The sequence below is a fragment of the Colletotrichum truncatum genome (assembly GCF_014235925.2).
Source record: "Colletotrichum truncatum strain CMES1059 chromosome Unknown Contig_0006, whole genome shotgun sequence".
Taxonomy (NCBI): domain Eukaryota; kingdom Fungi; phylum Ascomycota; class Sordariomycetes; order Glomerellales; family Glomerellaceae; genus Colletotrichum; species Colletotrichum truncatum.
In genome coordinates, this window is record NW_027222403.1 from 2,118,515 (window position 1) to 2,139,675 (window position 21,161).

Here is a 21,161-nt window from a genome sequence, read left to right on the forward strand (position 1 = left end):
AAAACACCCGAGCTGAAGGTGGAAGGTGATGGATGACGATGGAACGGTTGACTTGAGAGAGTGACCTGAGGCTACTTTTAAGTTGGAGCCGGGGTGCTCGTTGCCTGCTTAGTACATTTGGACCCTCAATTGATGGGATCAAGAACGTGGCGGCGCCATACGAAGTGTCAAAAGCAGTTTGTGTGTGCCGATCCTGCAGTGTGTGTTCTCGACATCTGACAGATATCAAGAGAGACGGACTGCCTGCGGCAACTCATATCACACTCCCCAAATCGGTACGCCCGTTATTACAACGCAACCAGGACAACACAGCGGTCCAGACTGTAGACGCCTGTAGCTGTCGGAACCCTTGCACTTCCCGCCCCCACCGGCGTTAGCGTGCTGCGGCAAAGGGTACCCAATTCGTCAGGTTCGCACAGGCGACCGCTGTACAGTGCCTGCTTCGGGCTTGAGGCGCCGTGCTCAATAGTAGCAACAGCAGGGTCTGGTCTATCTCGCCCGTTGCCCCTCCCGGCTCCAGTCTAATCCACTGTCGCCAACGACTGACGTCCAATCTGCGACCGCAGCTACCGGCTGGACTGACCGGCCACCTACCTACCTTAACTGCCTAACTGACCTCGACCTTACCCTGACTTCACTTTGCCTCACATACGTCGTCGTCTTCTCACGAATTCCCAACAACTTCCTCTCCGTCAAACCTCCTCTTCCCCCTCCTTCCCTTCCTCCTTTCCTTATTTCTCTTCCTCCAAGTCACCCACAAAACCTTCCCACCCCGCCCGGCCACTATTCCCCCGCGAGCATCGACGTCGTCATCGCATTCGCGAAGGCCCGAATACCAACAGTTCATTCTTACCACATAGCCGCCCTATCGTGTCCCCACCGAATCGAGGCCATGGCCGATAATGCAGAGGGCACCGGTGATGCCCAGGTCACCTTCAAGGTGAAGACTGGTCAGGACAGCAACCATGTCATCACCATGCCTGAGTCGGCCACCGTGCTTGACCTCAAGACCAAGCTAGCCGGTGAAGACTTTGAGAATGTCCCCGTCGAACGTCAGCGTCTTATTTACTCCGGCCGCGTCATGAAGAATGACGACACCCTCGCTACCTACAAGATCAAACCCAACAACACCATTCACATGGTCAAGAGCGCCGCCAGCAATCCTGCGCCTCAGCCGGCGGCCACATCCTCAACACCTGCCGCCCCCGCCGTTCCCTCCAACATGCAAGCCGGCACTGCAAACAACCTTCTTGCTGGCCTGACTGGTGCGAGATACGCCGGCCACATCAACCTACCCAGTCGCGAGACCTTTGGAGCCGACGGAGGAGTAAGTGCCCGCCCACACCCCCAAAACTAACGCGTTACATGAACTAATCTTACGCTCCAAAGATGGGTGCCCCGCCCTCCGACGACCAGCTGGCCCAGATGTTGTCCGACCCTTCCATGCTCCAGACCATGAATGCCGCTCTCGACAACCCCGACTTCATCAACTACATGATTCAAAGCAACCCCCACCTGCGCAATGTGCCCAATGCTCGCGAGATCATTCAGTCACCCTTCATGCGCCAGATGATGACAAACCCGGATATGCTCCGCAATGTCATGAGAATGCAGCGCAGCATGACCGGGGGTGGCGGTAACGCCGCCTTCCCCGCGCCTGGTGCTACCGACACGACTCCTGCTGAAGCCGCCGCTGCTGGTAACAACGCGCAGCGCTCGCCATTCCCTGGCTTCCCAGGTTTCGGCGGCATGGAAGGTCTGGGTGACCTTGGTGCGCTCTTCGGCCCCGGCAGCCCGTTTGCGCCTCCTCAACAACCAGGCGCCGGCGCAGGAAACACTACTGCTACGGGCACAACGACGGGAGACAATGCACAGAACACGGCAGGTGCGGCTGCGGGAGCCACAGCAGGCGCCCAGGGCACGCCTGGCGCAAACACGGCCGGAAGCCCGCCCCCGGCCAATCCTTTTGCCGCTCTTTTTGCGCCGCCTCCGTACGCCGCACAGGGCCAGGCCCAGGGCCAGGGACAGGGACAGACCCCTCCCAACCCATTCGCCTCTCCGTTCGGCCAGATCAACCCCGAGATGATGCAGCAAATGATGAACATGTGGGGTCTCGGTGGTGCAGGCGGTGCCGGCGGCTCTCCTGCCCCTCCTGACAACCGTCCTCCCGAGGAGCGTTATGCTGAGCAGCTACGCCAGCTCAACGACATGGGCTTTTTCGACTTTGATAGAAACGTGGCGGCTCTTAGACGGAGCGGTGGAAGTGTGCAGGGTGCGATTGAGCATCTTCTCAACGGCTCGTAATGACTATGAATGCATGATATGAGAGATGCTGAAGGGTGATGATGTTGTTTAGCAGGACAGTGAGCGCCGTAAGGGAACGCGCTTTAATAGTTGATAGGTCTGTTACAGGGACAAGCACATACCCTACCTAGCTGCCTTGAACTTTGTTTTTTGGCAAGTTTTGGAGGCAGCAGGAAATTGACCAGGCACGACGTTTATGACAGCTCGTTCAACCTTTCTCTCTGGATGCGTTTAGAAACCCAACATATTGGTTGTTTTCCGTAGGCTGCCCCAATTTCAAAGATTGTACTTTTAATCCAATGGAAAAAATACTAGTGTGAAATCTTTGATAGTAGTGGTTTCGAGATTGCCTGTCTTTGGCTGATCTGTAGTTAATGTGTCTGGCTTTGAATGGGGTGCAATTAGACCGACCCAGTAAACGTGCACCCGATGAACTTCAGCTGCCCTTCTTCAACTCCTCAGCCACTTCAAAATTCCCGTCGCATGGCTAGAACTTGCAACTTACACCACTTAACCTATTAAACTGAAGATGTAACGATCATGATTCAAGGCATCTTCTATGCTAGATTCCTGCCAAAGGAAGGTATGAAGAAGCCTTTTTTTTTTTTCTTTTCTTTATGCCTTGACAGCACCGGATCTTGCCTAAAACGCCTTGGAGCTTCACCCTCTCATCATCATCCACAACCTCATTTGTTCCGTCGCTGACCTTTACTCGGTAGGCCCGCACATCGTGGCCCAGTCGCCCACGGGATGCATAACTCCCGCGCCCGGCGCGACGAAGCCGCCGCTGATTGATTGGGATGTGATGCAAGAGTACATCATGCCGCGCAAGGCCTTCTTCAACCGGTACCTGACTGTTCTGGACCCGGAGGGCAAGTATGCCATTCTGGGCTTCCCAGTCCTCATTCCGCACGCAAAATATCAGCGTAATGAGTTCATTTTCAATTTCGGCATCGTAGTGGACGCCGACGCGGACCAGGCGCCGTACGAGCCTGTCGTCCGGCGGCTTGCCGTTACGTTCAAGGAGATGGAGAAGCAGAATGAGTATCTGAGCCAAGAGGGATCCGGGGCCGGTAGCGGTGTTGGGCCAAGGGGAGGTGATCGCAGACCTATTGAGAGCCTGTTGGAGATTGTCAAGGAGGATTTGAATAACTACGGCGAGTGCATGATCCCAGTCGGTCAGTCCTCCCTCCTCCTTGCCGTCCTTGTCGAGGCAGTCCAGCTGATGATTAGCAGATGACGCGAACACAATTAACATGAAGCTCTTCCCTCACCACTCCACGCCTCCGCAGGTGAGAGGTTGGCACGTCCCTGTCGCCAAGATGAAGTTCGCCGAGATCGTCGACCCGACGTGGGACCTGACGATGCAGAAGGTCGTTGCGCACATTGACGGCGTCAACGACGTCCGACGCATCGCCTGGGCCGCCGACGTCTCGCTCGACCTCGCCAAGCTCGCCCTGCGCCATCTACTCTACTACGACACCATCCTTTTGCTGGATATGTTCTTTTTCGGCTCCTGCTACGCACCGCGGCCCGGCATCCACGATTTCCTAGCGAACCGTGACGGCATCGTGGACGAGTGCGCCGCGTACGTGTGTATTCACGCCCGACAGCGCCTGAGCAACTTTATGCTGATCAGGCTCATGATGACCTTCTGCGTTGGGAAGAGCGTGATGGAGTGGTTGAGGGGTCACCAGGAGGCCGGGCTCGACGTTCTGCGGTACGTGGACGTGAGGCGTTTGGTGCAGTTTGGTGTCATCAAGGGATGTCTCTATCGCGTGCACAAGTACGTCGTGTCTAAGCAGTATCTGGCGGCATTGGCGACGGGACATGCTAGGCCCAAGGCTGGCGGGGATCCGTTGCAGAAGTACACGGATGGGTGTCACTCTTTTGACCAGATCATCACGGAAAACAACGTGACGGATAGCGAGATCATGGAGAAGCTCAAGGCTCTCCCGGTGCCGAGCGGGGACTTGACAGTGTTCTACCGGTGATTTGCATCTAGCAGACAATAAGTGGACTGGCAGTACAAGATCTGGTCATGGATGAGATTGGTGTTTTACATTTTCTAGCATATTTTTACATAACAGTCAGTGTACAGGCATTGTACATGGTATCGTGACACCTCCAACACTCGCCGACTTCCCCTCTGCTCTACTGTGACTTGTTGAGTTCATCGCGAGCCTGCTGGCGCTCGCTCTTCGTGGGGAACTTGATATCCGGGTTGTTCGCGACAGTGATCGCCTCCTCCTCGGCAGCCAGCTTCTCCTTGACCATCTTCTCGAGCTCGCGGCGACTGAGCTTGCGGCCCTCGGCCTCGGCCATCTCCTTGAGCTTCTGCATCACGAGACGCGTCTTGCCCTTGAACGGCTCGCCGGGGTACGACTTGCCGCTGTCCTGCCACTCCTTGTCGCTGACGACCTCGATGATGCGCACGTTGTGCTTGCCCTTGCGGATGATGAGCACGCGGCCATCGATGAGGAACTTGGACACATCTTGCGGGAACCACAGCTTCACGGGTGTCCAGTCCAGGTTTCCGGGCACGAGACCACGCATGTCCTTACCGGGTGCGGCGGCGACGTAGGCGCCGGCACCCTTGGCGATACGGTGGCCCTCGCTGACGGAGCTGGCCAGACCAGCAGCGTGGAGAATGCGGGCGATGCCCTGGTTGTAGATGAGGTCGTGGGGCAGCTGCATGTCCATCTTGGGGGCGTTGTTGAGGGTTGTGGGCTTGCCCTCGACGGCCTCGTACGGCGAGGAGGCCATCTCGGCAGCGGCTCCCTTGCTGTACATGAACTTATGCTGCTGCTGTTCCCTGATGGCGACGTCGGCGCCGTGGACGAGGGACAGCACCTCGAAGGCGAGAGTGTGCTGCGCGATGCGCTTGGGCGGGTCCTTCTGATGCTCGATCATCAACCTCTCGATGTCGGCGGTGGGCAGGAAGGTGAAGAGCCTCAGCAGCTTCTCGACATCACTGTCGGATTTCCTGGCGAAGTAACCGTAGAGGTCGAAGGCGCTGGTCAGGAAGGGATCGAGCCAGACGGCGTTGCCCGCGCTCTTGCCGAACTTAACGCCGGCGCTGTCCGTCAGGAGCGGCACGGTGAAGCCGATGGGGTCGTCCTTCCAGGTCTCGGGCATCCTCATGTTGGGGTTTTCCTCGGATGAGCGGATCGTCTTGACGGCCTCGATACCGGTCACGATGTTGCCGAATTGGTCGGAGCCTCCGATCTGCATCTGGACGCCCAGCTTTGAGTACAAGTGCCAAAAGTCCCATCCCTGCATCAGAGGGTAGGTGAACTCCGCAAGGGACATTCCGTCGCCCTTTTCCATCTTGTTCTTGACACTGATATCATCTAGTTAGCAACGCAACCGTGGATAGGGGGGGGGGCTTGTTGTTAAGACTCACGTGTCGCGGGAGAGCATGGGCCCTATCCGCATAAACCGACCCAGCCTCTTCATCACATCGTACATTGGCAGGCTCTGCCACCACATATTGTTGTTCACGAGGTGCCTCTTGGCCGCCCAATCCGGCTCCGTGCCGTACTTCCTGCCGAGCGCCTCGACGTTGACCCAGATCTTCTTCATCTGGTAGTGGATCTTGGTAATGTTCATTGAAACCTCGCTGTTCGCCATAACCTCACGGGTCTTCAGCCGGTCCGTCGGGTCACCTATCCTTCCGGTTGCGCCTCCAACCAGCGACACCGCCGTGTAACCGTGCAGATACATCCAGAAAAGGGGCATGAAGGGAAGCAAGTGGCCGACATGGAGAGACGGGGCAGTCGGGTCGACACCGACGTAGGCGCCTATTCGCTTTGTTCGCATAAGCTCTTTGATTTGTGGAGGGCGTCTGGAGAGTTGGATCAGCTATTGCAACAAGAAACTATGGGGGGCGTGGCTGCTGCTGTACTCACCCGGCGACGTCTTTGATGTAGCCACGCTCTTCAAAAACATCCCATATGTTGGGGAGCTCTCCTTGCTGAATTAGGTCGGCACGTTTTGCCCACTCCTCCTCTGCCGTCTGGCGCTTCGCTACCACCTTTTGCGAGATCCATCTTGACCGGGTTTGCTGCAATTGAACCGCGGGCAACCTGGCGCATTGTCTGCAGATATTCCGCCGCAGCTCGGGGAGGCGGGGCCCCAGGGTAGACGCCATTGCAAGGGGCATATGTGAATTTAAAATTGCCAAAGAAGTATACCTAACAACACATTGAAAAGAATGACGGTAAATAAAAAACCCCAGTGGATAAGCTGTGTTTGGAGGGCAATTCGGAATCGCCTCGTATGACACACTTGCAACCAGAGCTGCCTCGTCGCGCAGCACGACCCTCCAGAGCTCCAAAAATTTCCTTATCGGTCCTGCGATAAGGATGTACCGCGTCTTTATTCATCCGGCGACCGACAGTTCTTCTCCCGTCGACGCCCGCGATCCGAATCACGTGGAGCATGTCCAGCTTTCGGGAGAAGCTGGCCAATCACAACACTCTCGAAATAAGCTCCTCGGCAATCCATCATCGCCATCGCCGGTCGAGTGCATCATCCACTCTAATTCTCTCTCAATCCTAGCCTCCAAAACCTTTGACGCCCGAATCCCCAAGAAATCTCTCCCCTCCGAACCACCCAATTGACGGGTCAGCGCAATTACCTCCGCGACTACGATGGCTTCTTTTGTGCGTCCTGCTCTGCTTAGGCAGACCGCCATGGCGGCCCGTATGGCTAAGACCGGCGCATCCCGCTCTGCCTTCCTCAAGCCGACTGTCCAGAAGGAATTCGTCAACAACTCGATAAGAGTCGCCGCCTTCCACAACACTGCCAAGAGGGATCTGCTTCCCGTTGGTCCCCGTATGTTTGATTTGCTGCCTCGTATATCTTTATGAACCTATGCTAATACTCACTTTACAGAGGTTGTTCAGGGTGGAGGTACGACAATGAACCCGCGAACGTCAATGTCCTTAAACCGCGAAGCATTCTAACCTGTGATAGTTAACGACCCTGCCCCCGTCCCTCCCCCGAGCCCTGCTCACGGCTCCTACCACTGGAGCTTCGACCGTATCCTCGCTGCCGGTCTTGTTCCGATCACTATCACCCCCTTCGCCGCCGGCTCCTTGAACCCCACGACCGACGCCATCCTCTGCGCCCTGATCCTGATTCACTCCCACACCGGTTTCCAGAACATCATCATCGACTACGTTCCCACTCCCACGTACCCCAAGCTCCGCAAGGGTACCATGTGGGCTCTGAACATTGCCACTGCCCTCGTCGGTCTGGGTCTGTACGAGTTCGAGACCAGCGATGTCGGCGTCACCGAGGCCGTTTCTCGCATGTGGAAGGCTTAATTGAGCGGGGTATCGCTCTACTATTTGTTGGAAACTGTATGGGAAGGGCTAATGTGCAAAAATCATTACCTGATAGCGATCCCACCGATAGATATAATGGTGTGGAAAAAGAAAAACGCTACGAAGACGACATCATGTCGCGTATTGGAGCAGTGAAAGGGCGTGGGGAAGGCTTGTAAGTGTGATTCGGAGGCGCCAGGGTTTAGAATTGGAATGGCCAGTGTACAATCACCAGTCTAGGCAAAATTGGATTCTTTGTCAATGAAATGGGCGTGGATCCTACCCACGCATTCTTGTTGAACTGGTATCTGACTGCAAAAGTAAGAATGGGTAAGCTGGGGAATTTGAGAACTGTGGTACCGGTTGTTTGCTTTCGCGAAGCAGATTGGGACGGTAGTATGATGAGGTGAATCTCGTCCGACTAACTCACGCCTTGTGAAATGAACCTGACTATCGGGGCTCTCTTTCGCTCTTTACACCCTTGATCTAATTCTTGATCAACGGCCGCCGGATATCTTCGGTGTATGGAAACAATGGGTGCGGGAAATTTGGAACCCGCCCATGAGCCGTACCGTATCTACTAACCTCATGTTTCTCAATATGATAAAGGTAGAATTTGAAGGGTTTGTTTCGGTCGTCGTTATCCCCACCTTGGTAGCGGCGATGGTGCTCCTGGGGCCGTTGCCAGGGTCTCTATCCTGTATTGTAGTAATGCCGCTAAATGAGACGGCTGTCTAGAACACAGATTATAGACAGGGCTAGAAAAAGCCTGCAGGAAACCCAGACATTTAGAAAGCAGCCGAGCCTGATGGCGTTTCGCCCTGGACAGGAATCCCAGGACCACAACCAAGACTGCGAATAGAAGCGAGCAGCACTTATTATGCGCAAAGTAGCAGAAACCACCTGCTGCCCAAGGAAAACACATTTCAAGGGCGTGGTCTTGTCGTGTATCTGTTACCCTCTGGAGAGAGCAACGATCTGATATCTCGACACGCACCACCCCATTGGCCGCGATCAACTGGGGTTCGGTCAGCAGACTCAAGATTTAACAGTGTGTCGAGGGCAGGGGAGCATCGCCTTTTATCGTCCCAATGCAATTAGATTCACCATCCATCCTGTCACCTTCAAACCAGAACTTTTGAACCCAAAAAATAATCAAATCAACGGCGAAGGCTGTTTTGTAGATTGAGACATATGGACAGAGTCCCAGTGTGCGCGTGGTGTTCCATCCGCACCTTTCCTATTAAACAGTTAGTTGCCGTGTCTGGCAGCGGCGGTAATTGGCCAGTACGTCCTTTTTCTGCGCTTGTCACGGTTCCTCAATGTCTGTTTAGCTGCAGCTTCCGCAGTTCGTTGAACTTTGTATCCGGTCGTTTTGGCCATTGGTTGGATAAGAGGACTAGCAGTTCTCTAGGAGCGAAATCTGAGAAGAATACCCGGCATTCGTTGCTTTTCCAGAGATCCAAAATATCCCAAAACCCCCCTTGCTCTCTTCGCATCCGTTTGAGATTATACGATTCTTGGTGACAATCATGGGAGGGGGACTCGGCTGCAGCGCCTTATCTCTCCAGAGGACGCCTGGGTATAGTTAATCCAAATCGGTTCTCACAACGGTATCCCGACGATCATGGTCTGAGGACTCCACCAGGATTTTATTCCGTTCATAAGGCGGCAAACTCTCTTACATCCCCGACCTTCTGGGATGTTGTAAATGGGACCATGTGGCCTGGGCGTCTCCTCTCATTGGTATCACGTTTGGTCGCTCAATGTTGGGCAACTTCCTTCTGCACTCTCTTATGCGCAACGATTCGGTTATGCATGGTAGCATGCGATGTCGTGGTCCAGCCCAAATGGTCGACCTGCCGCCTGTTCATTGGCAAATTACGGCACCGTTGGGAAGCGGACGGCGCCCTAGATTTGCCTAGTCTGTTGAGTCTTCCGTTTGGGACAAGCTTCGCCTACAGGCTAACTATTCATCGAGTAACAGTATCAAGCTCCGGGGGCCCTTCAATGGCATGGGGATTCCTGTCTGGTTAAGCAATAGACGTGGATTCCAGCGAGAACCAACAAGATAACATCTACGTGGCACGATATGTGACTGCAGTGTTGAAGAAGCAACGTGGGGGAAGCTGGGGATTAGGGGACCATCAGTCCAAGCTCCTTGCAGAGTCGCAGCCAAGGCCAGCACCCCCCACGACTTTAGAAGAGAAACACTGGTGTGCTTTGCAGTTTCCCGTGTCGTTAATCTAGCAAAGGATTGGCGCAAGTGGTTTAGGCCCAGCAGCTTTGGCTTCACCAAGTGCGATGCTTGTGCCCAAATGGTATGAACATGTGCTCTGGCTATTGGTCGATATGGACCGGCCCACAGGGGCTTTACATGGGCCATCCGTGTTTACCTCACCTAGAGCAGCAGTCGGCAACGAGCTGGCGGGGTTGGCTCAATTGAGCTGCTCTTGGTGGGGTTGCTCTTTCAGGGTCCCAGGTAGTCCAGTGTTAATCTGCTTCACTTCTCAAGCATTGCGGTGCAATGACCGCATATCATTCTGCCACCCTTGAACCAACATACGTATATGCTACCTCATTGTCTTGCAAGTTGCGTACGACATTGCCATGTAGATAGTACACGATGGCTATGTCGAGTGACCTCCTGAAATATAGCTCGTCGTATTGGGAAATCTATATATCACTCGTGTGCTTCACGTCACGCGAATCCCTCTTACGGCCTTTCTCTTTCTTCTTGTCTTTCTATTCTCATTACTTTGCTCCCAATTCAACTTGCCAAGTGCTCCAGAAACGCTTCAACGCACCCTCTCTGCGCCCGAGCAATGAGAGAATACCATGGCTTCTCTTGGTGGTAACATGTTGCCCCTCGACTTCGATCTCAAAACTACCTTTGCTGGACTCAGCGCTGTCGCTCTTAGCGGCTTGCTGTTTTCCAAGCTTCTTTCCAAAAATGAAGAGAGCACCGAGGCTCCTGGCCTCTTCAAGTCCTTCTTCCTCTTCTTCTACTCCTGCTTCATCAAGCCGCACAGTGGCGACAAGAAGGGCAATCAGCAAGATGCCCTAGAGAGCTTCTACAAGAAGCAAGCCGGCGCTTACGATGCAACCAGGAAGGTCCTCCTGCAAGGTCGGGAGGACATGCTTGCGCTTGTCGCAGCGCAACTGAAGGCGAAGGCCCTTGAGAAGGGCACTAAGAACGGCGAGAAGACGAAGCGCATCTGGGTTGATGTAAGTCATCATCATCAATATTCCACGCTCAAACCAATGCTAACATGAATAACAGGTTGGAGGAGGAACTGGCTGGAACATTGAGGCTATGTCCAGCTTTGTCAACGTTCCCGAGTTCTTCTCTAGCGTCTACCTCGTTGATTTCTCTCCATCACTCTGTGAGGTTGCCCGACAGCGCTTCGAACGCCTTGGCTGGAATAATGTCAAGGTCGTTTGTGAGGATGCGAGAAAGTTCCGCTTGGAGGATTATGAAAATGATCTCCCGAACAATCGCATTCACCCGCGTTCCCCCGTCTTGAGCTACTTCTCCCACAAGCGCGCCGAGCATGGCGGTGCCGACTTAATCACCATGTCGTACAGCTTATCAATGATTGTATGTCTTCGCTATGCATGTTTGTTTCCAGACACTGACTGGCCTTTGCTGCAACAGCCCGACTACTACTCAGTTATCGACTCGCTTATATCTCTCTTGTCTCCTGACGGTGTAATGGGCGTCGTCGACTTCTACGTTCAGTCCAAGATTGACTTCGCTTTCCGCAACTACACTGGTGGACTTGTGGGACGCCACGTCAACTGGTTCCTTAGAACCTTTTGGCGTGCATGGTTTGACGTTGATCGAGTCGGCCTTGAGGCAAGCCGCCGGGACTACCTTGAATACAAGTTCGGCAGCATTCTCAACATCAACACACGCAACTACACTCTTGGCCGCATCCCGTACTACGTATGGGTTGGATGCCACAAGAAGCCCTTCTCTTCCACGAGTCTCCCCCATGAGATTATTGAGAAGATCGATGCCCTGGCTACTGAATCCCCTTATCTCTTCCCTGCCAACCAAGGTGATGCGCTCACCCGCGCAATCGAAAGATCTGCGCCTGAGATCCGTTCCAAAGCCTTCATGGCCGCAATTCAGAACCTCTCTGCAAACTTGCCCTTGCCTTCTTTCTTTTACCAGAATCACCACTGGCGCATCTACTACGACGATCAGCTTCAGAAGCACACTCAGTTCAACGATGAGTACATCTATGCCTTCACGTGGGAGGACTCGAGAGTTGATGAGCGCCTTCTCAAGCTTGGCTCGGACGATGTCGTGTTGGCCATTACCAGCGCTGGTGATAACATTCTCTCCTACGCGATGCAAAGCCCGGCCAGGATCCACGCCGTTGACCTGAACCCAACACAGAACCACCTTCTTGAGCTCAAGGTTGCATCATACACCGCACTCCCCTACGAGGACTTCTGGAAGCTGTTCGGCGAGGGCAAGCATCCTGAATTCCGCACTCTACTTCTTACCAAACTCTCTCCCCACCTGTCCAGTCGAGCCTTCCAGTATTGGCTCAAGAATGTTCACGTCTTCTCCAACACCAAGGGCTATGGTCTCTACGACACCGGCGGCTCCCGCCACGCCATTCGAGTCTTCCGTTGGATCTCGCGCATCTTTGGATGCCGCGCCGCTGTGAAGGAGTTCCTCTCCACAAAGACTCTCAATGAACAACGCGAGGTCTGGCGAAACAAGATTCGTCCCGCTTTGCTCTCCAAGCTCGTCTGCAACCTCGTCGTCAGCCAGGAGAGCTTTCTCTGGGCCGCTCTCGGAGTTCCCAAGAACCAGCTCGCCATGATTGAGAACGACCATGCCGAGAGCGAAGCTGTTAAGGGGCCCTCCCCTACGGCTCGCAAGGTTCGTTCCCATGCTATCTGGCGCTACATGGTCAATACTCTCGACCCCGTCGCCGAGCAGACACATATCGCCGAAAACAATCCTTACTACCATGTTTGCATGACTGGCGACTTCACCCGCCGCTGTCACCCGGACTACCTTTCCGAGAAGGCTCACGCCAAACTCTCGCGCCCCGGTTCCTTCGACGGTCTTCGCATCCACACGGATGAGATCGACGAGGTTATCAACCGCATAACCCCTGGCACGTTGACCGTTGCCGTCATTATGGACAGCATGGACTGGTTCGACCCTGGGGCCTCTGCCGCTGCTGCCCAGATTACGAAGCTCAACCGCGCTCTCAAGATGGGCGGTCGTGTCCTCCTGCGCTCGTCCGCCCTGAGCCCCTGGTATATCAAGGTGTTTGAGGCACACGGCTTCTCTCCTAAGCGTGTCGGCGCCCGTACCGACGGTGCCTGCATCGATCGTGTCAACATGTATGCGTCGTGTTGGATCTGTACTAAGGTAGAGAACCTGCCACCACCGACACCCGAGATGGATCGCATGGGCGGTTCCGAGATCACTAGCTTCTCTCTTTAAGCGTTAAGTGGCTACACTGCAACTTTGCTTACGAAGGCAAAGTGGCATGTCTGCTCGCTAAGGATTGTTGAGGATTTGAACTTTGAAGTTCTAGGGTTTATGGGACCAGTGATGAGTTGGGCAGAATGACTTATGAGGTTGGCTTTTCGTAGGATATCAAGAAATTAGTGAAAGAAACTGTTAGCGCTGAAAATATCGAAAATTGTATTGTACAAAAGCTTGAGTGTGTATACTGCGCCTCCATATGACTGTTCAGTGCTGTGCACTTGAAATTGTGGAAGTGTCTGATATGCTTCATTTACATGCTTTCCTCCAGTTGCGTCACCCGTAACATCCAAAGAAGCTGTACATGGATAGCTAAAGCTAGACAGATATTGTCGGTTATAACACCCCTGGCAGTGTGGATGGTAGCAGTGATAAAGTTGCTACGCTAACGTTGACGCTTGGCCGACAAAACGAAAGGTCACCCACCCTAGGTCCTGGTAACGCTGGATTGTCTAGGCGTCGTGGGCAGATACCTTGCCACACAGCAAACTGCAGCGCTGAATGCCTGACAATATGTTCGAGATCTAGCAAAACCTATAAAAGGCCGAGGTGAAATGGCTGTCACTGCGAAAAGACATGCTACAATGTGTTGATGATGTGCCATTTGCTGTTGTAAGCAATTGGGAGGCCAACTTTTTATTTGCATCTTCTGACAGCCGTAGTTAGTGCCTCCCGAAAGTATCGATGGTAGAAGTACTGAAGGCGTCTGAACCATATCCTTTGATACAATGAAAATGATTAGCATCTCATACTTTATCATTGGTTAGCTTGTACGGAGAACTTACGTACTGTTTGCACATCCAGATACAACACCAGCGACTGTCCCTAGCCTATGCTTAGCCTTCAATATTATCGTATCTTAACATAGTTTGTACCCTTATCAAATATGTTTCATGACGAGCACAGATCCTAAGCATTGCAACCTGTGTCTATGATAGATATGTCTAGGTGACTTGCGATGCTGCGTGGTTGATTCCATGCTTTGAGCCCCCCCGGGACGCATCCAAAGTGTAGCTTCTGTACGTGCCTAGTCGACGTGAAATCTTACTGCCTGGAGCGGTATTGAGTGATCCGTTGAACCACATTACATGCATGTAGCTTGATATACTGAGTCGGCGGTTGTACTAAATAATCACAGAAGCTATACTAGGGAGTAGTGAATGATAACAGAACGTCTTAAACAAATGTATTGACGATGCTGCCCGAGTATCAGCACTATTTTCAATTCAAAGAAATCAATAGTATCACTCAGGTAAAACCCGGAAAATGATATAGGAAAGAGAACAAACAATTCTATATGATCAGAAGATATCTGGATCTAGGTTGATGTGAGAACAACAGGGCACCTGAATACCAACTTATGGTGAGACGAGTTACTCAGCAGCACTACAGCGAAGAAACCTTAGAGGTTGGTTGGGAGCTACTGTACAGTTCCGGAGCTCTTGCTGCGGTACCTTAGTTCCACTGGTTTGCCGTGGGCCCTCAAGTACCTTCCGCGGCGTCGCTGCCGGAGAGCATCCCCCAGACTTTCCACCACGACGCCAGGGTGTGCCCATCACAGGCAACCAGGGGCGCTCGGCCCATTCTTCCACAACCACCAACCAATCCAGTCAGCCGCTTTGGCGTGCAGGGCGGCGCGATCTCGACTGCCAGTGACCCTCGACGTCAATTATCTGAACCTAAACATCAACATCCCAACCCATCTCAGTCCTCGACAAAGACGACGCGCATGATCCAATCTCATCAAGAGTTGGATCTCATCTGAGAAAACCGACCATAGGCAGCCCGCGATGCCTCCAGCAGCGAGTCAGAAGGGCACCGGCAAGAAGGCTGGGCCCAACGCCATGCGACAGCGCAGCCGCAACACCACCCCGAGTTCTGTCGTTCCGTCCGCCAGCCTGCCCCCCATTGAAGCTGTCGACACCGAGTATCTCGAGCTACGCGTCGAACAGTTCCGCAACCTCAACTATGACGACCTTGTGGATCAGGGCGCGTCCAACGCCGTCATGCCTGACTCCAAGAGCCTTGACGGCATGATCGCCCGCCTCCAACGCCTTCAAGAAACCATCGATAGGCGGAGCAACTTCTGCGATAGGGGCATGCGCATACTAGCTAACACGCGCAAGCAATATGTCAACGACGTCGACGAAGCCGCCAATGAAGGTGGAAAGACCGAGGGCGATTCCAAGAAGACCGGCAAGACCAACAAGAAGAAGAGAAAGGCCGCAGACACCCTGGCACCCCAGGATGCGGGAGTTGGTAGGTCACCTCCCTCTTTTAGACCCTCCGTGGCCTAGTGTCATTTTGGATTTTTTTTTCCCCTTGGTTTATTCGTGGGGCATCCAACGTTCATCGGGTGTTCATCTCGTCACCGCAAGTAATTCTCGTATTGGCCTCAGTACTGACCTCGCCCGCTGCTCCAGAGCGGTCATCCCCGCTTAGGGAATCCACTAAACCGCGAAAGCTTTCGCGCGACAACGATTCGGCCAGTTCTTCCTTGTCACCCGTCGCACCCGCCACGCCCTCAGCAATGGAAGTCGACGAAAAGACCAAAACAGAAGAAAATGAAGAGGAGGAGAGTTCAGAAGACGAAGGCGCGCCGCCCAAAAAGGCGCAACCCGCTGCCCACACTTTCGGCGATGATCCCTCGACCTTCCCCGACCCGACCGTTTACGAGATCCGCCCGACGCATCCTGGCATGTCCGATGATGAGTTGAAGGAGATTTACTCTGTCGCCGTATTTCCCAGAAGCGATCTGGCCGACCTCATCGCAGGAGATCCGCCCGACAAGGATTTCAGTAGTGCCAAGCCGAGCAACCAGATCAGCTTTTCAACCTTTTCGACGTACATGGAACCATACTTCCGACCCTTCGCCGAAGAAGATCTGGCTTTTCTCAGAGAGCGTGGCGACCGCGTGACGCCTTTTCACATGCCCAAGAGAGGCAAGAAACACTACACAGAAATTTGGGCCGAGGAAGATGGCGCCATGGCTCTCGACAACCCCCAAAATTCGCGCGAAAAGCTGGCGCCCAATCAGCCTCGCGGTGCAATTGACAACATGGACGATGAGGTGGCGGAAACGGATAAGCTCTCTGTCGGCCCCTTGCTGTCGCGATTGATGCAGGCCATGCGACCTGAAAATAGGCCACAGGCGGACGAAGAAAAGTCAGGTGCGAATGGTGTCACCAATGGCGATACCACCATGAATGGCAGTGTGAACGGCGACAACGCAGACGCGCAGCAGAGTTTCGGCGACGACAAGACAACGCCCGTTCCACCGGCAGCCTTTATGCCGGAATCGAACTCGGAGGCATGGAAGAAGGCCTCGCACCCCAAGCTGGAGTACTCGCAGGTCGACGAACGGATCAAGCAGGAACTGAGACATATTGGTTTCTTACCCCAGGAGGGAAACTTCGAAAGCGAATACGACGGCGCGTTCGATGATGAGGTAGCAGCACGGTTACGATCGTTGCAAGGTCGCCTACGGGAGCAGATGCTCATCAATGGCGCACGTAAAGCTCGACTCACGGAGCTTGTTAAGGAGCGTATGGCCCATCAAGAGTATCAGACAATTCTGGAGGATCTCGATTCGCAGGTGCAGGCCGCCTACCTCAAGAGGACACGCACGATGGGCAAGAGCAAAAAGAACAAGCGTCCAGGTGGAGCGGGAGGCGGCAGTCATGCAGTCGGTGGCGCGGCTGGTATGGCCAGACCAGGTATCGGCGACATGACCAAGACGCTGATGGAGCGGCGCAAGCGGTGGATCGATACGATCGGCTCTGTTTTCGACGACGAGAACTTGGGCAAGGTTCCTCGCAGCTCGGAGCCCGATTCTTCCATCTTCAAGTCCAACTTCATGGGTGATCTGATGAAGAAGGAGAAGCAACAGTGGGATGAGGAGGTGGAGGAAGAATGAACAGCTAGCAGTGCTGCTAAGCGTCCTGCGTGGATGACGGTGATATATGTTACGACTAGTACCGGCACGTCTTTGGTTTGAATTTTTTGGGTATGGGAGGCAGGCTTTGAGGGCGGTTCAGCCTTACACTTGGTTCGGGGGTGGCGTTTGGGCAAGCATAGAAGCCTGTAGTGCGAACAGGGTTTATTTATACCGAGTATAGTAAGTAGTAACCAAGACGCGGCCAGGCCGTATGAACGAAGACGAGATGTCGATGCTGCAGTTTCGTCCGGGCCACAACTCTTGAGAACAATGGATCACTGTGGCCGAGAATGAGGTCGGTTCATTAGATGCAAACTATTGTCTTCCTCCAAAAAGGTTATCCTTGTCATAAAAGCATTACACGGACTACTACTTCCAAGCAGAATTTCTTTGAACTAAAGAACATGATGGGTTTCCAAGTTTGATCGAACAAGAGGTACTCCAGATCAGCCCTTGAGGGGTCAGAGCAGTTTCGTCGTTCGGGGAGTTAATCTTCTTTCCATGGTGGTTTGTAAGGAACATCGCCACAGACCAGGGTACCGAACTTGTTTTGCGTTGCTCTCCACCAGGTTTCTTGGACTCTTGTGGCATCACACCACATCGTGGACCTGAAAGTCCATTCAAGGTGATTACTTAGGACGTACTTCTTTTGACAGTAGTATGGCGCGTCGTGCCAACCGACTATATGGCTACTCGGTGAGATGAAAGAGTCAGCCATCTCTTTGTAAGCTGGGGGGGAGGTATATAGATGGAGAGAATGAGTTGGCGTGGGGGGCTGGGAAAGAAAGACAAGGAGATTACTGACCAGGCTGGCGGCCACCACTTCCTCAATCCCTTCCAGAGTCTACCGCAGACGCCCGGGATGTCGGTGACATTGAAGGCGTTGATCATGTACTGGTAGCAGGGATCCTTATCACCACAACCTCTGGGGATAACGGTTTGTTCACAGCTGGTTCCTGTTTTCGGATAGAGCTCCTGTGCGCTTATACACACGCTTGCGCTGAGGAAGAAAAGAAGCGTTGTGAACCTCATTTTTCCCCGAGGGGTCGGGCAAGAGGAGCAGAGCTGTTGAGGAATTTTGGCGGATGTACGATGGCATAGGGTTGCGTTTATACAAGAAAAATCCCGGGGGAAGTTGGTAAGGCTTCTAGTCTGGCATGGTACATCCTACCCGGGAACCTTGAAAGGAGTAAGGTCATCTGCGGTATTATAAAGGTTCGTTAAAACCATATTCTACAAGAAGTTTGTTTCGGTTGTGATTGAGGACATTTACGGAAGGTGGTGCTTAGCATCACAATTTCTTGGATCGTGGCTAAGAAATATATTAACAAGTAGTTGTTTGATAGTGTTAAGCAGGAATGTAGTATTGCATTGTCTACTAGCTGGGTAGTCAAACCATAGGATTAGTGTCAAGAAAGGAGGACACTAGAGGAAGTATCAGACGAACTGCGCCCGAAACCCAAGCTCGAAATCTTATGTCTGGACCATAATGGACAGTTGAGACTAACATTTGGAGCAGGTGATTCCCCCAAATTTATTTTTTGTCGCCTCCCACCATGCAGCTTCGATCTTCCCCCTGCCACATACCAGAGAGGTCTCAAATTCCCACCGGAGCCTCCCAGGCTTGACCTCTCCGCAGAATGGCTTCTCTTTCTCTCGTGACCATGGTTTGCAACTGTACAATAATGTCAGTAACTATCAGTGAGGTTATAAAACGTAGCATTGGGAAACCTGACCCTGCTCCAAACTGCTTTAAGCCTTCCCAGAGCCTATGACAAATAGAGGGGATGTGATCGGCGACTTCATGAGCCTGTATTCCGTATTGGCGCGACAAGGGAACTTCATCACCCTGTCCGTAGAGCCCGCTATATATACAATAACAAGTCGCTTGAAGGTCATCACCCTCCCACTCCGCTGGCTGACGTTTCGGACCTGCAGATACTAGAGTGACTACTGCCAAGACAAATAGAGCTATGAAAGTGAGCTTCATCGTCAAAAAGTAATCACATTTACGTCTGGAGGAGTGACGGCTGACGACGCCACGAGATGGGGCACTTATAAGAACCAGGCGGTATGTCTCGATCAAAGTACAGTATGCAGTTAATTTATACCGAATGCTTTAGGTTTCTTGAGGCGCGTGCTGACGGTGCGCCTTAATAGCGGCCAACCTTGAGAGGCATCGTTCGTGAAGCTCTTCCCATCCAGCTGAAGTCGAAACGTTCAATCTCCATCCACATGTCGGAACAAGCATAACATGAGATACTACTTTAGGCCTTCTCACATGGGGCGGCTCCAAACTTGTGCTTTGTAGCGTCCCACCACGTTGCCTCAATCATTCCCATGTTGCAACCCAGTCCGGTTTCGAACTCCCATTGGAGCAATCCATTGTCCGCCTGGCGGCAGTAGTGTTTGAAACGAGTAAATGACCAGACTCTGCAGTAACTTGTTAGGAGACCTTCAGGTTCTTGGTGTAGTGCCTATGAATACTTACCCGCACGTCCAAAACTGCCTCAGTTCCTTCCAAAGCCTGCCGCATACGGTTGGAATGTCTTCCGTGACGTTGTAGGCGTTGAGGTTATAGCGGTACTGAACTACAATGGGCTGGCCCCCGATGTAGACAGAACCCGTACCCACCTGTTGACACCAGTTTTCCTGTTTCGACGCCAAAGAGCTTCCTGCCTGGGTGAGAACCGCCACATGAGCAAGGAAGGTTGAAGGCTTCATTGCAGAAGGTAGGGGTAATCTTGCTCAATGTCGGTTGCCTCGTAACAAGTTAGACTTCGTGTGGGTGAAGGCGAAGACAGAATTGACTTAAACATAATGAGAAGAAGATTATGGCGGTAAAGTATTGAAGTCTATTACTTGGTTTATACAGTAAGTGGCCACCATAACGAACTATGAGGCTCCGTCCCGTTGAGGTTCGAGTCTTTAAACCAAATGTTTCCGAATTTGCCTGTACAATCAGCTGTCTTGCTTTAAATTGAACAAGAGCTCGTGCAACATGAGAGCGATTCGGCAATACTTCGATGGGGTCGGCAGTATGGCGCAGCATTCAAGGGTGGACATTGACAGCTTTGTCAAAATCAACTTACGGCTACGCTACTGGAAGCGCCCTTTATGTCACCCTTTCACTAAGGTTCCATCTATTACTCCAGTTCCAGGCGCTTTTCATCACATTTTCTTCGATTGTCAGGTGGCGAACAGACGGTGCTGTCATCTGCAGACGCAAACTTGCCAAAGAGACTGCTCCCCCCCTGCAGAGCTGGTCACCCGAATATATCTTGAGCGAAAGGGATACCCGAGAATGGGCAAAGACGGCGGCGAGTTTACATCAATGGCCACTTTGACAATAATGAGGCCAGCAGGTGCTGTTCAACCACTACTCGATTCTACATGCCCTCCCTTTCTCCACGTCCAAAGAATGAAGTTATATATCCCATATAGAAGTCTTCCTTCACCACCACCCTTACATCTTTGTTTCTTCTTGGCATATACAACATGTACGACATCGCTCCAAAGTGGCAAATAACCAGGGTGGATTGAGATGGTTGCTCGTCTGTTGTTTTTCAGCGCAATGGAATTTCTCAGACGGTTGGTCGGTCTCATCCATAAGAGGCTCTCAATGCGCAAAACCGGCAAGTAAGGTCACCGCGTCGAAACCGACGCCTCGAGCATATCCCCCTTTTGTCGACTTGTTTGCCTCCTGGCACATGCTATCACTTACCGTTACCGAGAATTCGGAACAAGTATGGCAACTTCAAACTGTTGTTTTGCCACGCTTCCTCGCAGTTGTCTGTCTGATGCTGGCAGGATAACCGACCAAACGAGAAACAGCGTATATGTCCCTCCTTATACTTACTGCATGTTGGGTCTTAATCGTATGGTGCATTTTACACGAAATCTGGACTGACCATCTCATCAGTTGCTCCAATCGACGGATTCCATCGACTCGCCATCTTCGTAGTAGTGACATAATTACAACTGTTCTCGGGCAATGAAGCGATGAGTTGATGAGGACTCGGATGAACGGCATGCATGGGTACTATGTAGACATATATGCTCG

At 52.8% G+C, this 21,161-nt stretch overlaps 7 protein-coding genes across 7 annotated transcripts; 5 read left to right on the plus strand and 2 right to left on the minus strand.

Annotated features, from left to right (window-relative positions):
• Nucleotides 1-892: 892 nt before the first annotated feature.
• CTRU02_209867 (Deubiquitination-protection protein dph1) lies at nucleotides 893-2,304 on the plus strand (the record flags this gene model as incomplete). The annotated part of the gene is made up of 2 exons (XM_036720683.1): nucleotides 893-1,327; nucleotides 1,390-2,304. 2 exons carry the CDS (start codon nucleotides 893-895, stop codon nucleotides 2,302-2,304), a joined length of 1,350 nt encoding a protein of 449 aa, XP_036587523.1.
• Nucleotides 2,305-2,844: 540 nt separating this feature from the next.
• Nucleotides 2,845-4,298, plus strand: CTRU02_209868 (nitrogen permease regulator; the record flags this gene model as incomplete). The annotated part of the gene is made up of 3 exons (XM_036720684.1): nucleotides 2,845-2,887; nucleotides 3,024-3,482; nucleotides 3,541-4,298. 3 exons carry the CDS (start codon nucleotides 2,845-2,847, stop codon nucleotides 4,296-4,298), a joined length of 1,260 nt encoding a protein of 419 aa, XP_036587524.1.
• Nucleotides 4,299-4,458: 160 nt separating this feature from the next.
• On the minus strand, nucleotides 4,459-6,457 carry CTRU02_209869 (Tyrosine-tRNA ligase, mitochondrial; the record flags this gene model as incomplete). Its single annotated transcript, XM_036720685.2, has 3 exons — nucleotides 4,459-5,647; nucleotides 5,711-6,151; nucleotides 6,216-6,457. The coding sequence occupies 3 exons, from the start codon at nucleotides 6,455-6,457 to the stop codon at nucleotides 4,459-4,461; spliced, it is 1,872 nt and encodes a 623-aa protein (XP_036587525.2).
• Nucleotides 6,458-6,959: 502 nt separating this feature from the next.
• CTRU02_209870 (succinate dehydrogenase cytochrome b small subunit) lies at nucleotides 6,960-7,637 on the plus strand (the record flags this gene model as incomplete). Its single annotated transcript, XM_070205350.1, has 3 exons — nucleotides 6,960-7,052; nucleotides 7,080-7,157; nucleotides 7,281-7,637. 3 exons carry the CDS (start codon nucleotides 6,960-6,962, stop codon nucleotides 7,635-7,637), a joined length of 528 nt encoding a protein of 175 aa, XP_070060998.1.
• Nucleotides 7,638-10,475: 2,838 nt separating this feature from the next.
• On the plus strand, nucleotides 10,476-13,116 carry CTRU02_209871 (3-amino-3-carboxypropyl transferase; the record flags this gene model as incomplete). Its single annotated transcript, XM_036720687.1, has 3 exons — nucleotides 10,476-10,865; nucleotides 10,921-11,238; nucleotides 11,296-13,116. 3 exons carry the CDS (start codon nucleotides 10,476-10,478, stop codon nucleotides 13,114-13,116), a joined length of 2,529 nt encoding a protein of 842 aa, XP_036587527.1.
• Nucleotides 13,117-14,951: 1,835 nt separating this feature from the next.
• On the plus strand, nucleotides 14,952-17,077 carry CTRU02_209872 (transcriptional regulator; the record flags this gene model as incomplete). Its single annotated transcript, XM_036720688.1, has 2 exons — nucleotides 14,952-15,420; nucleotides 15,585-17,077. The coding sequence occupies 2 exons, from the start codon at nucleotides 14,952-14,954 to the stop codon at nucleotides 17,075-17,077; spliced, it is 1,962 nt and encodes a 653-aa protein (XP_036587528.1).
• A 2,288-nt stretch (nucleotides 17,078-19,365) lies between these two features.
• On the minus strand, nucleotides 19,366-19,822 carry CTRU02_209873 (uncharacterized protein; the record flags this gene model as incomplete). The annotated part of the gene is made up of 2 exons (XM_036720689.1): nucleotides 19,366-19,531; nucleotides 19,590-19,822. 2 exons carry the CDS (start codon nucleotides 19,820-19,822, stop codon nucleotides 19,366-19,368), a joined length of 399 nt encoding a protein of 132 aa, XP_036587529.1.
• Nucleotides 19,823-21,161: the final 1,339 nt, after the last annotated feature.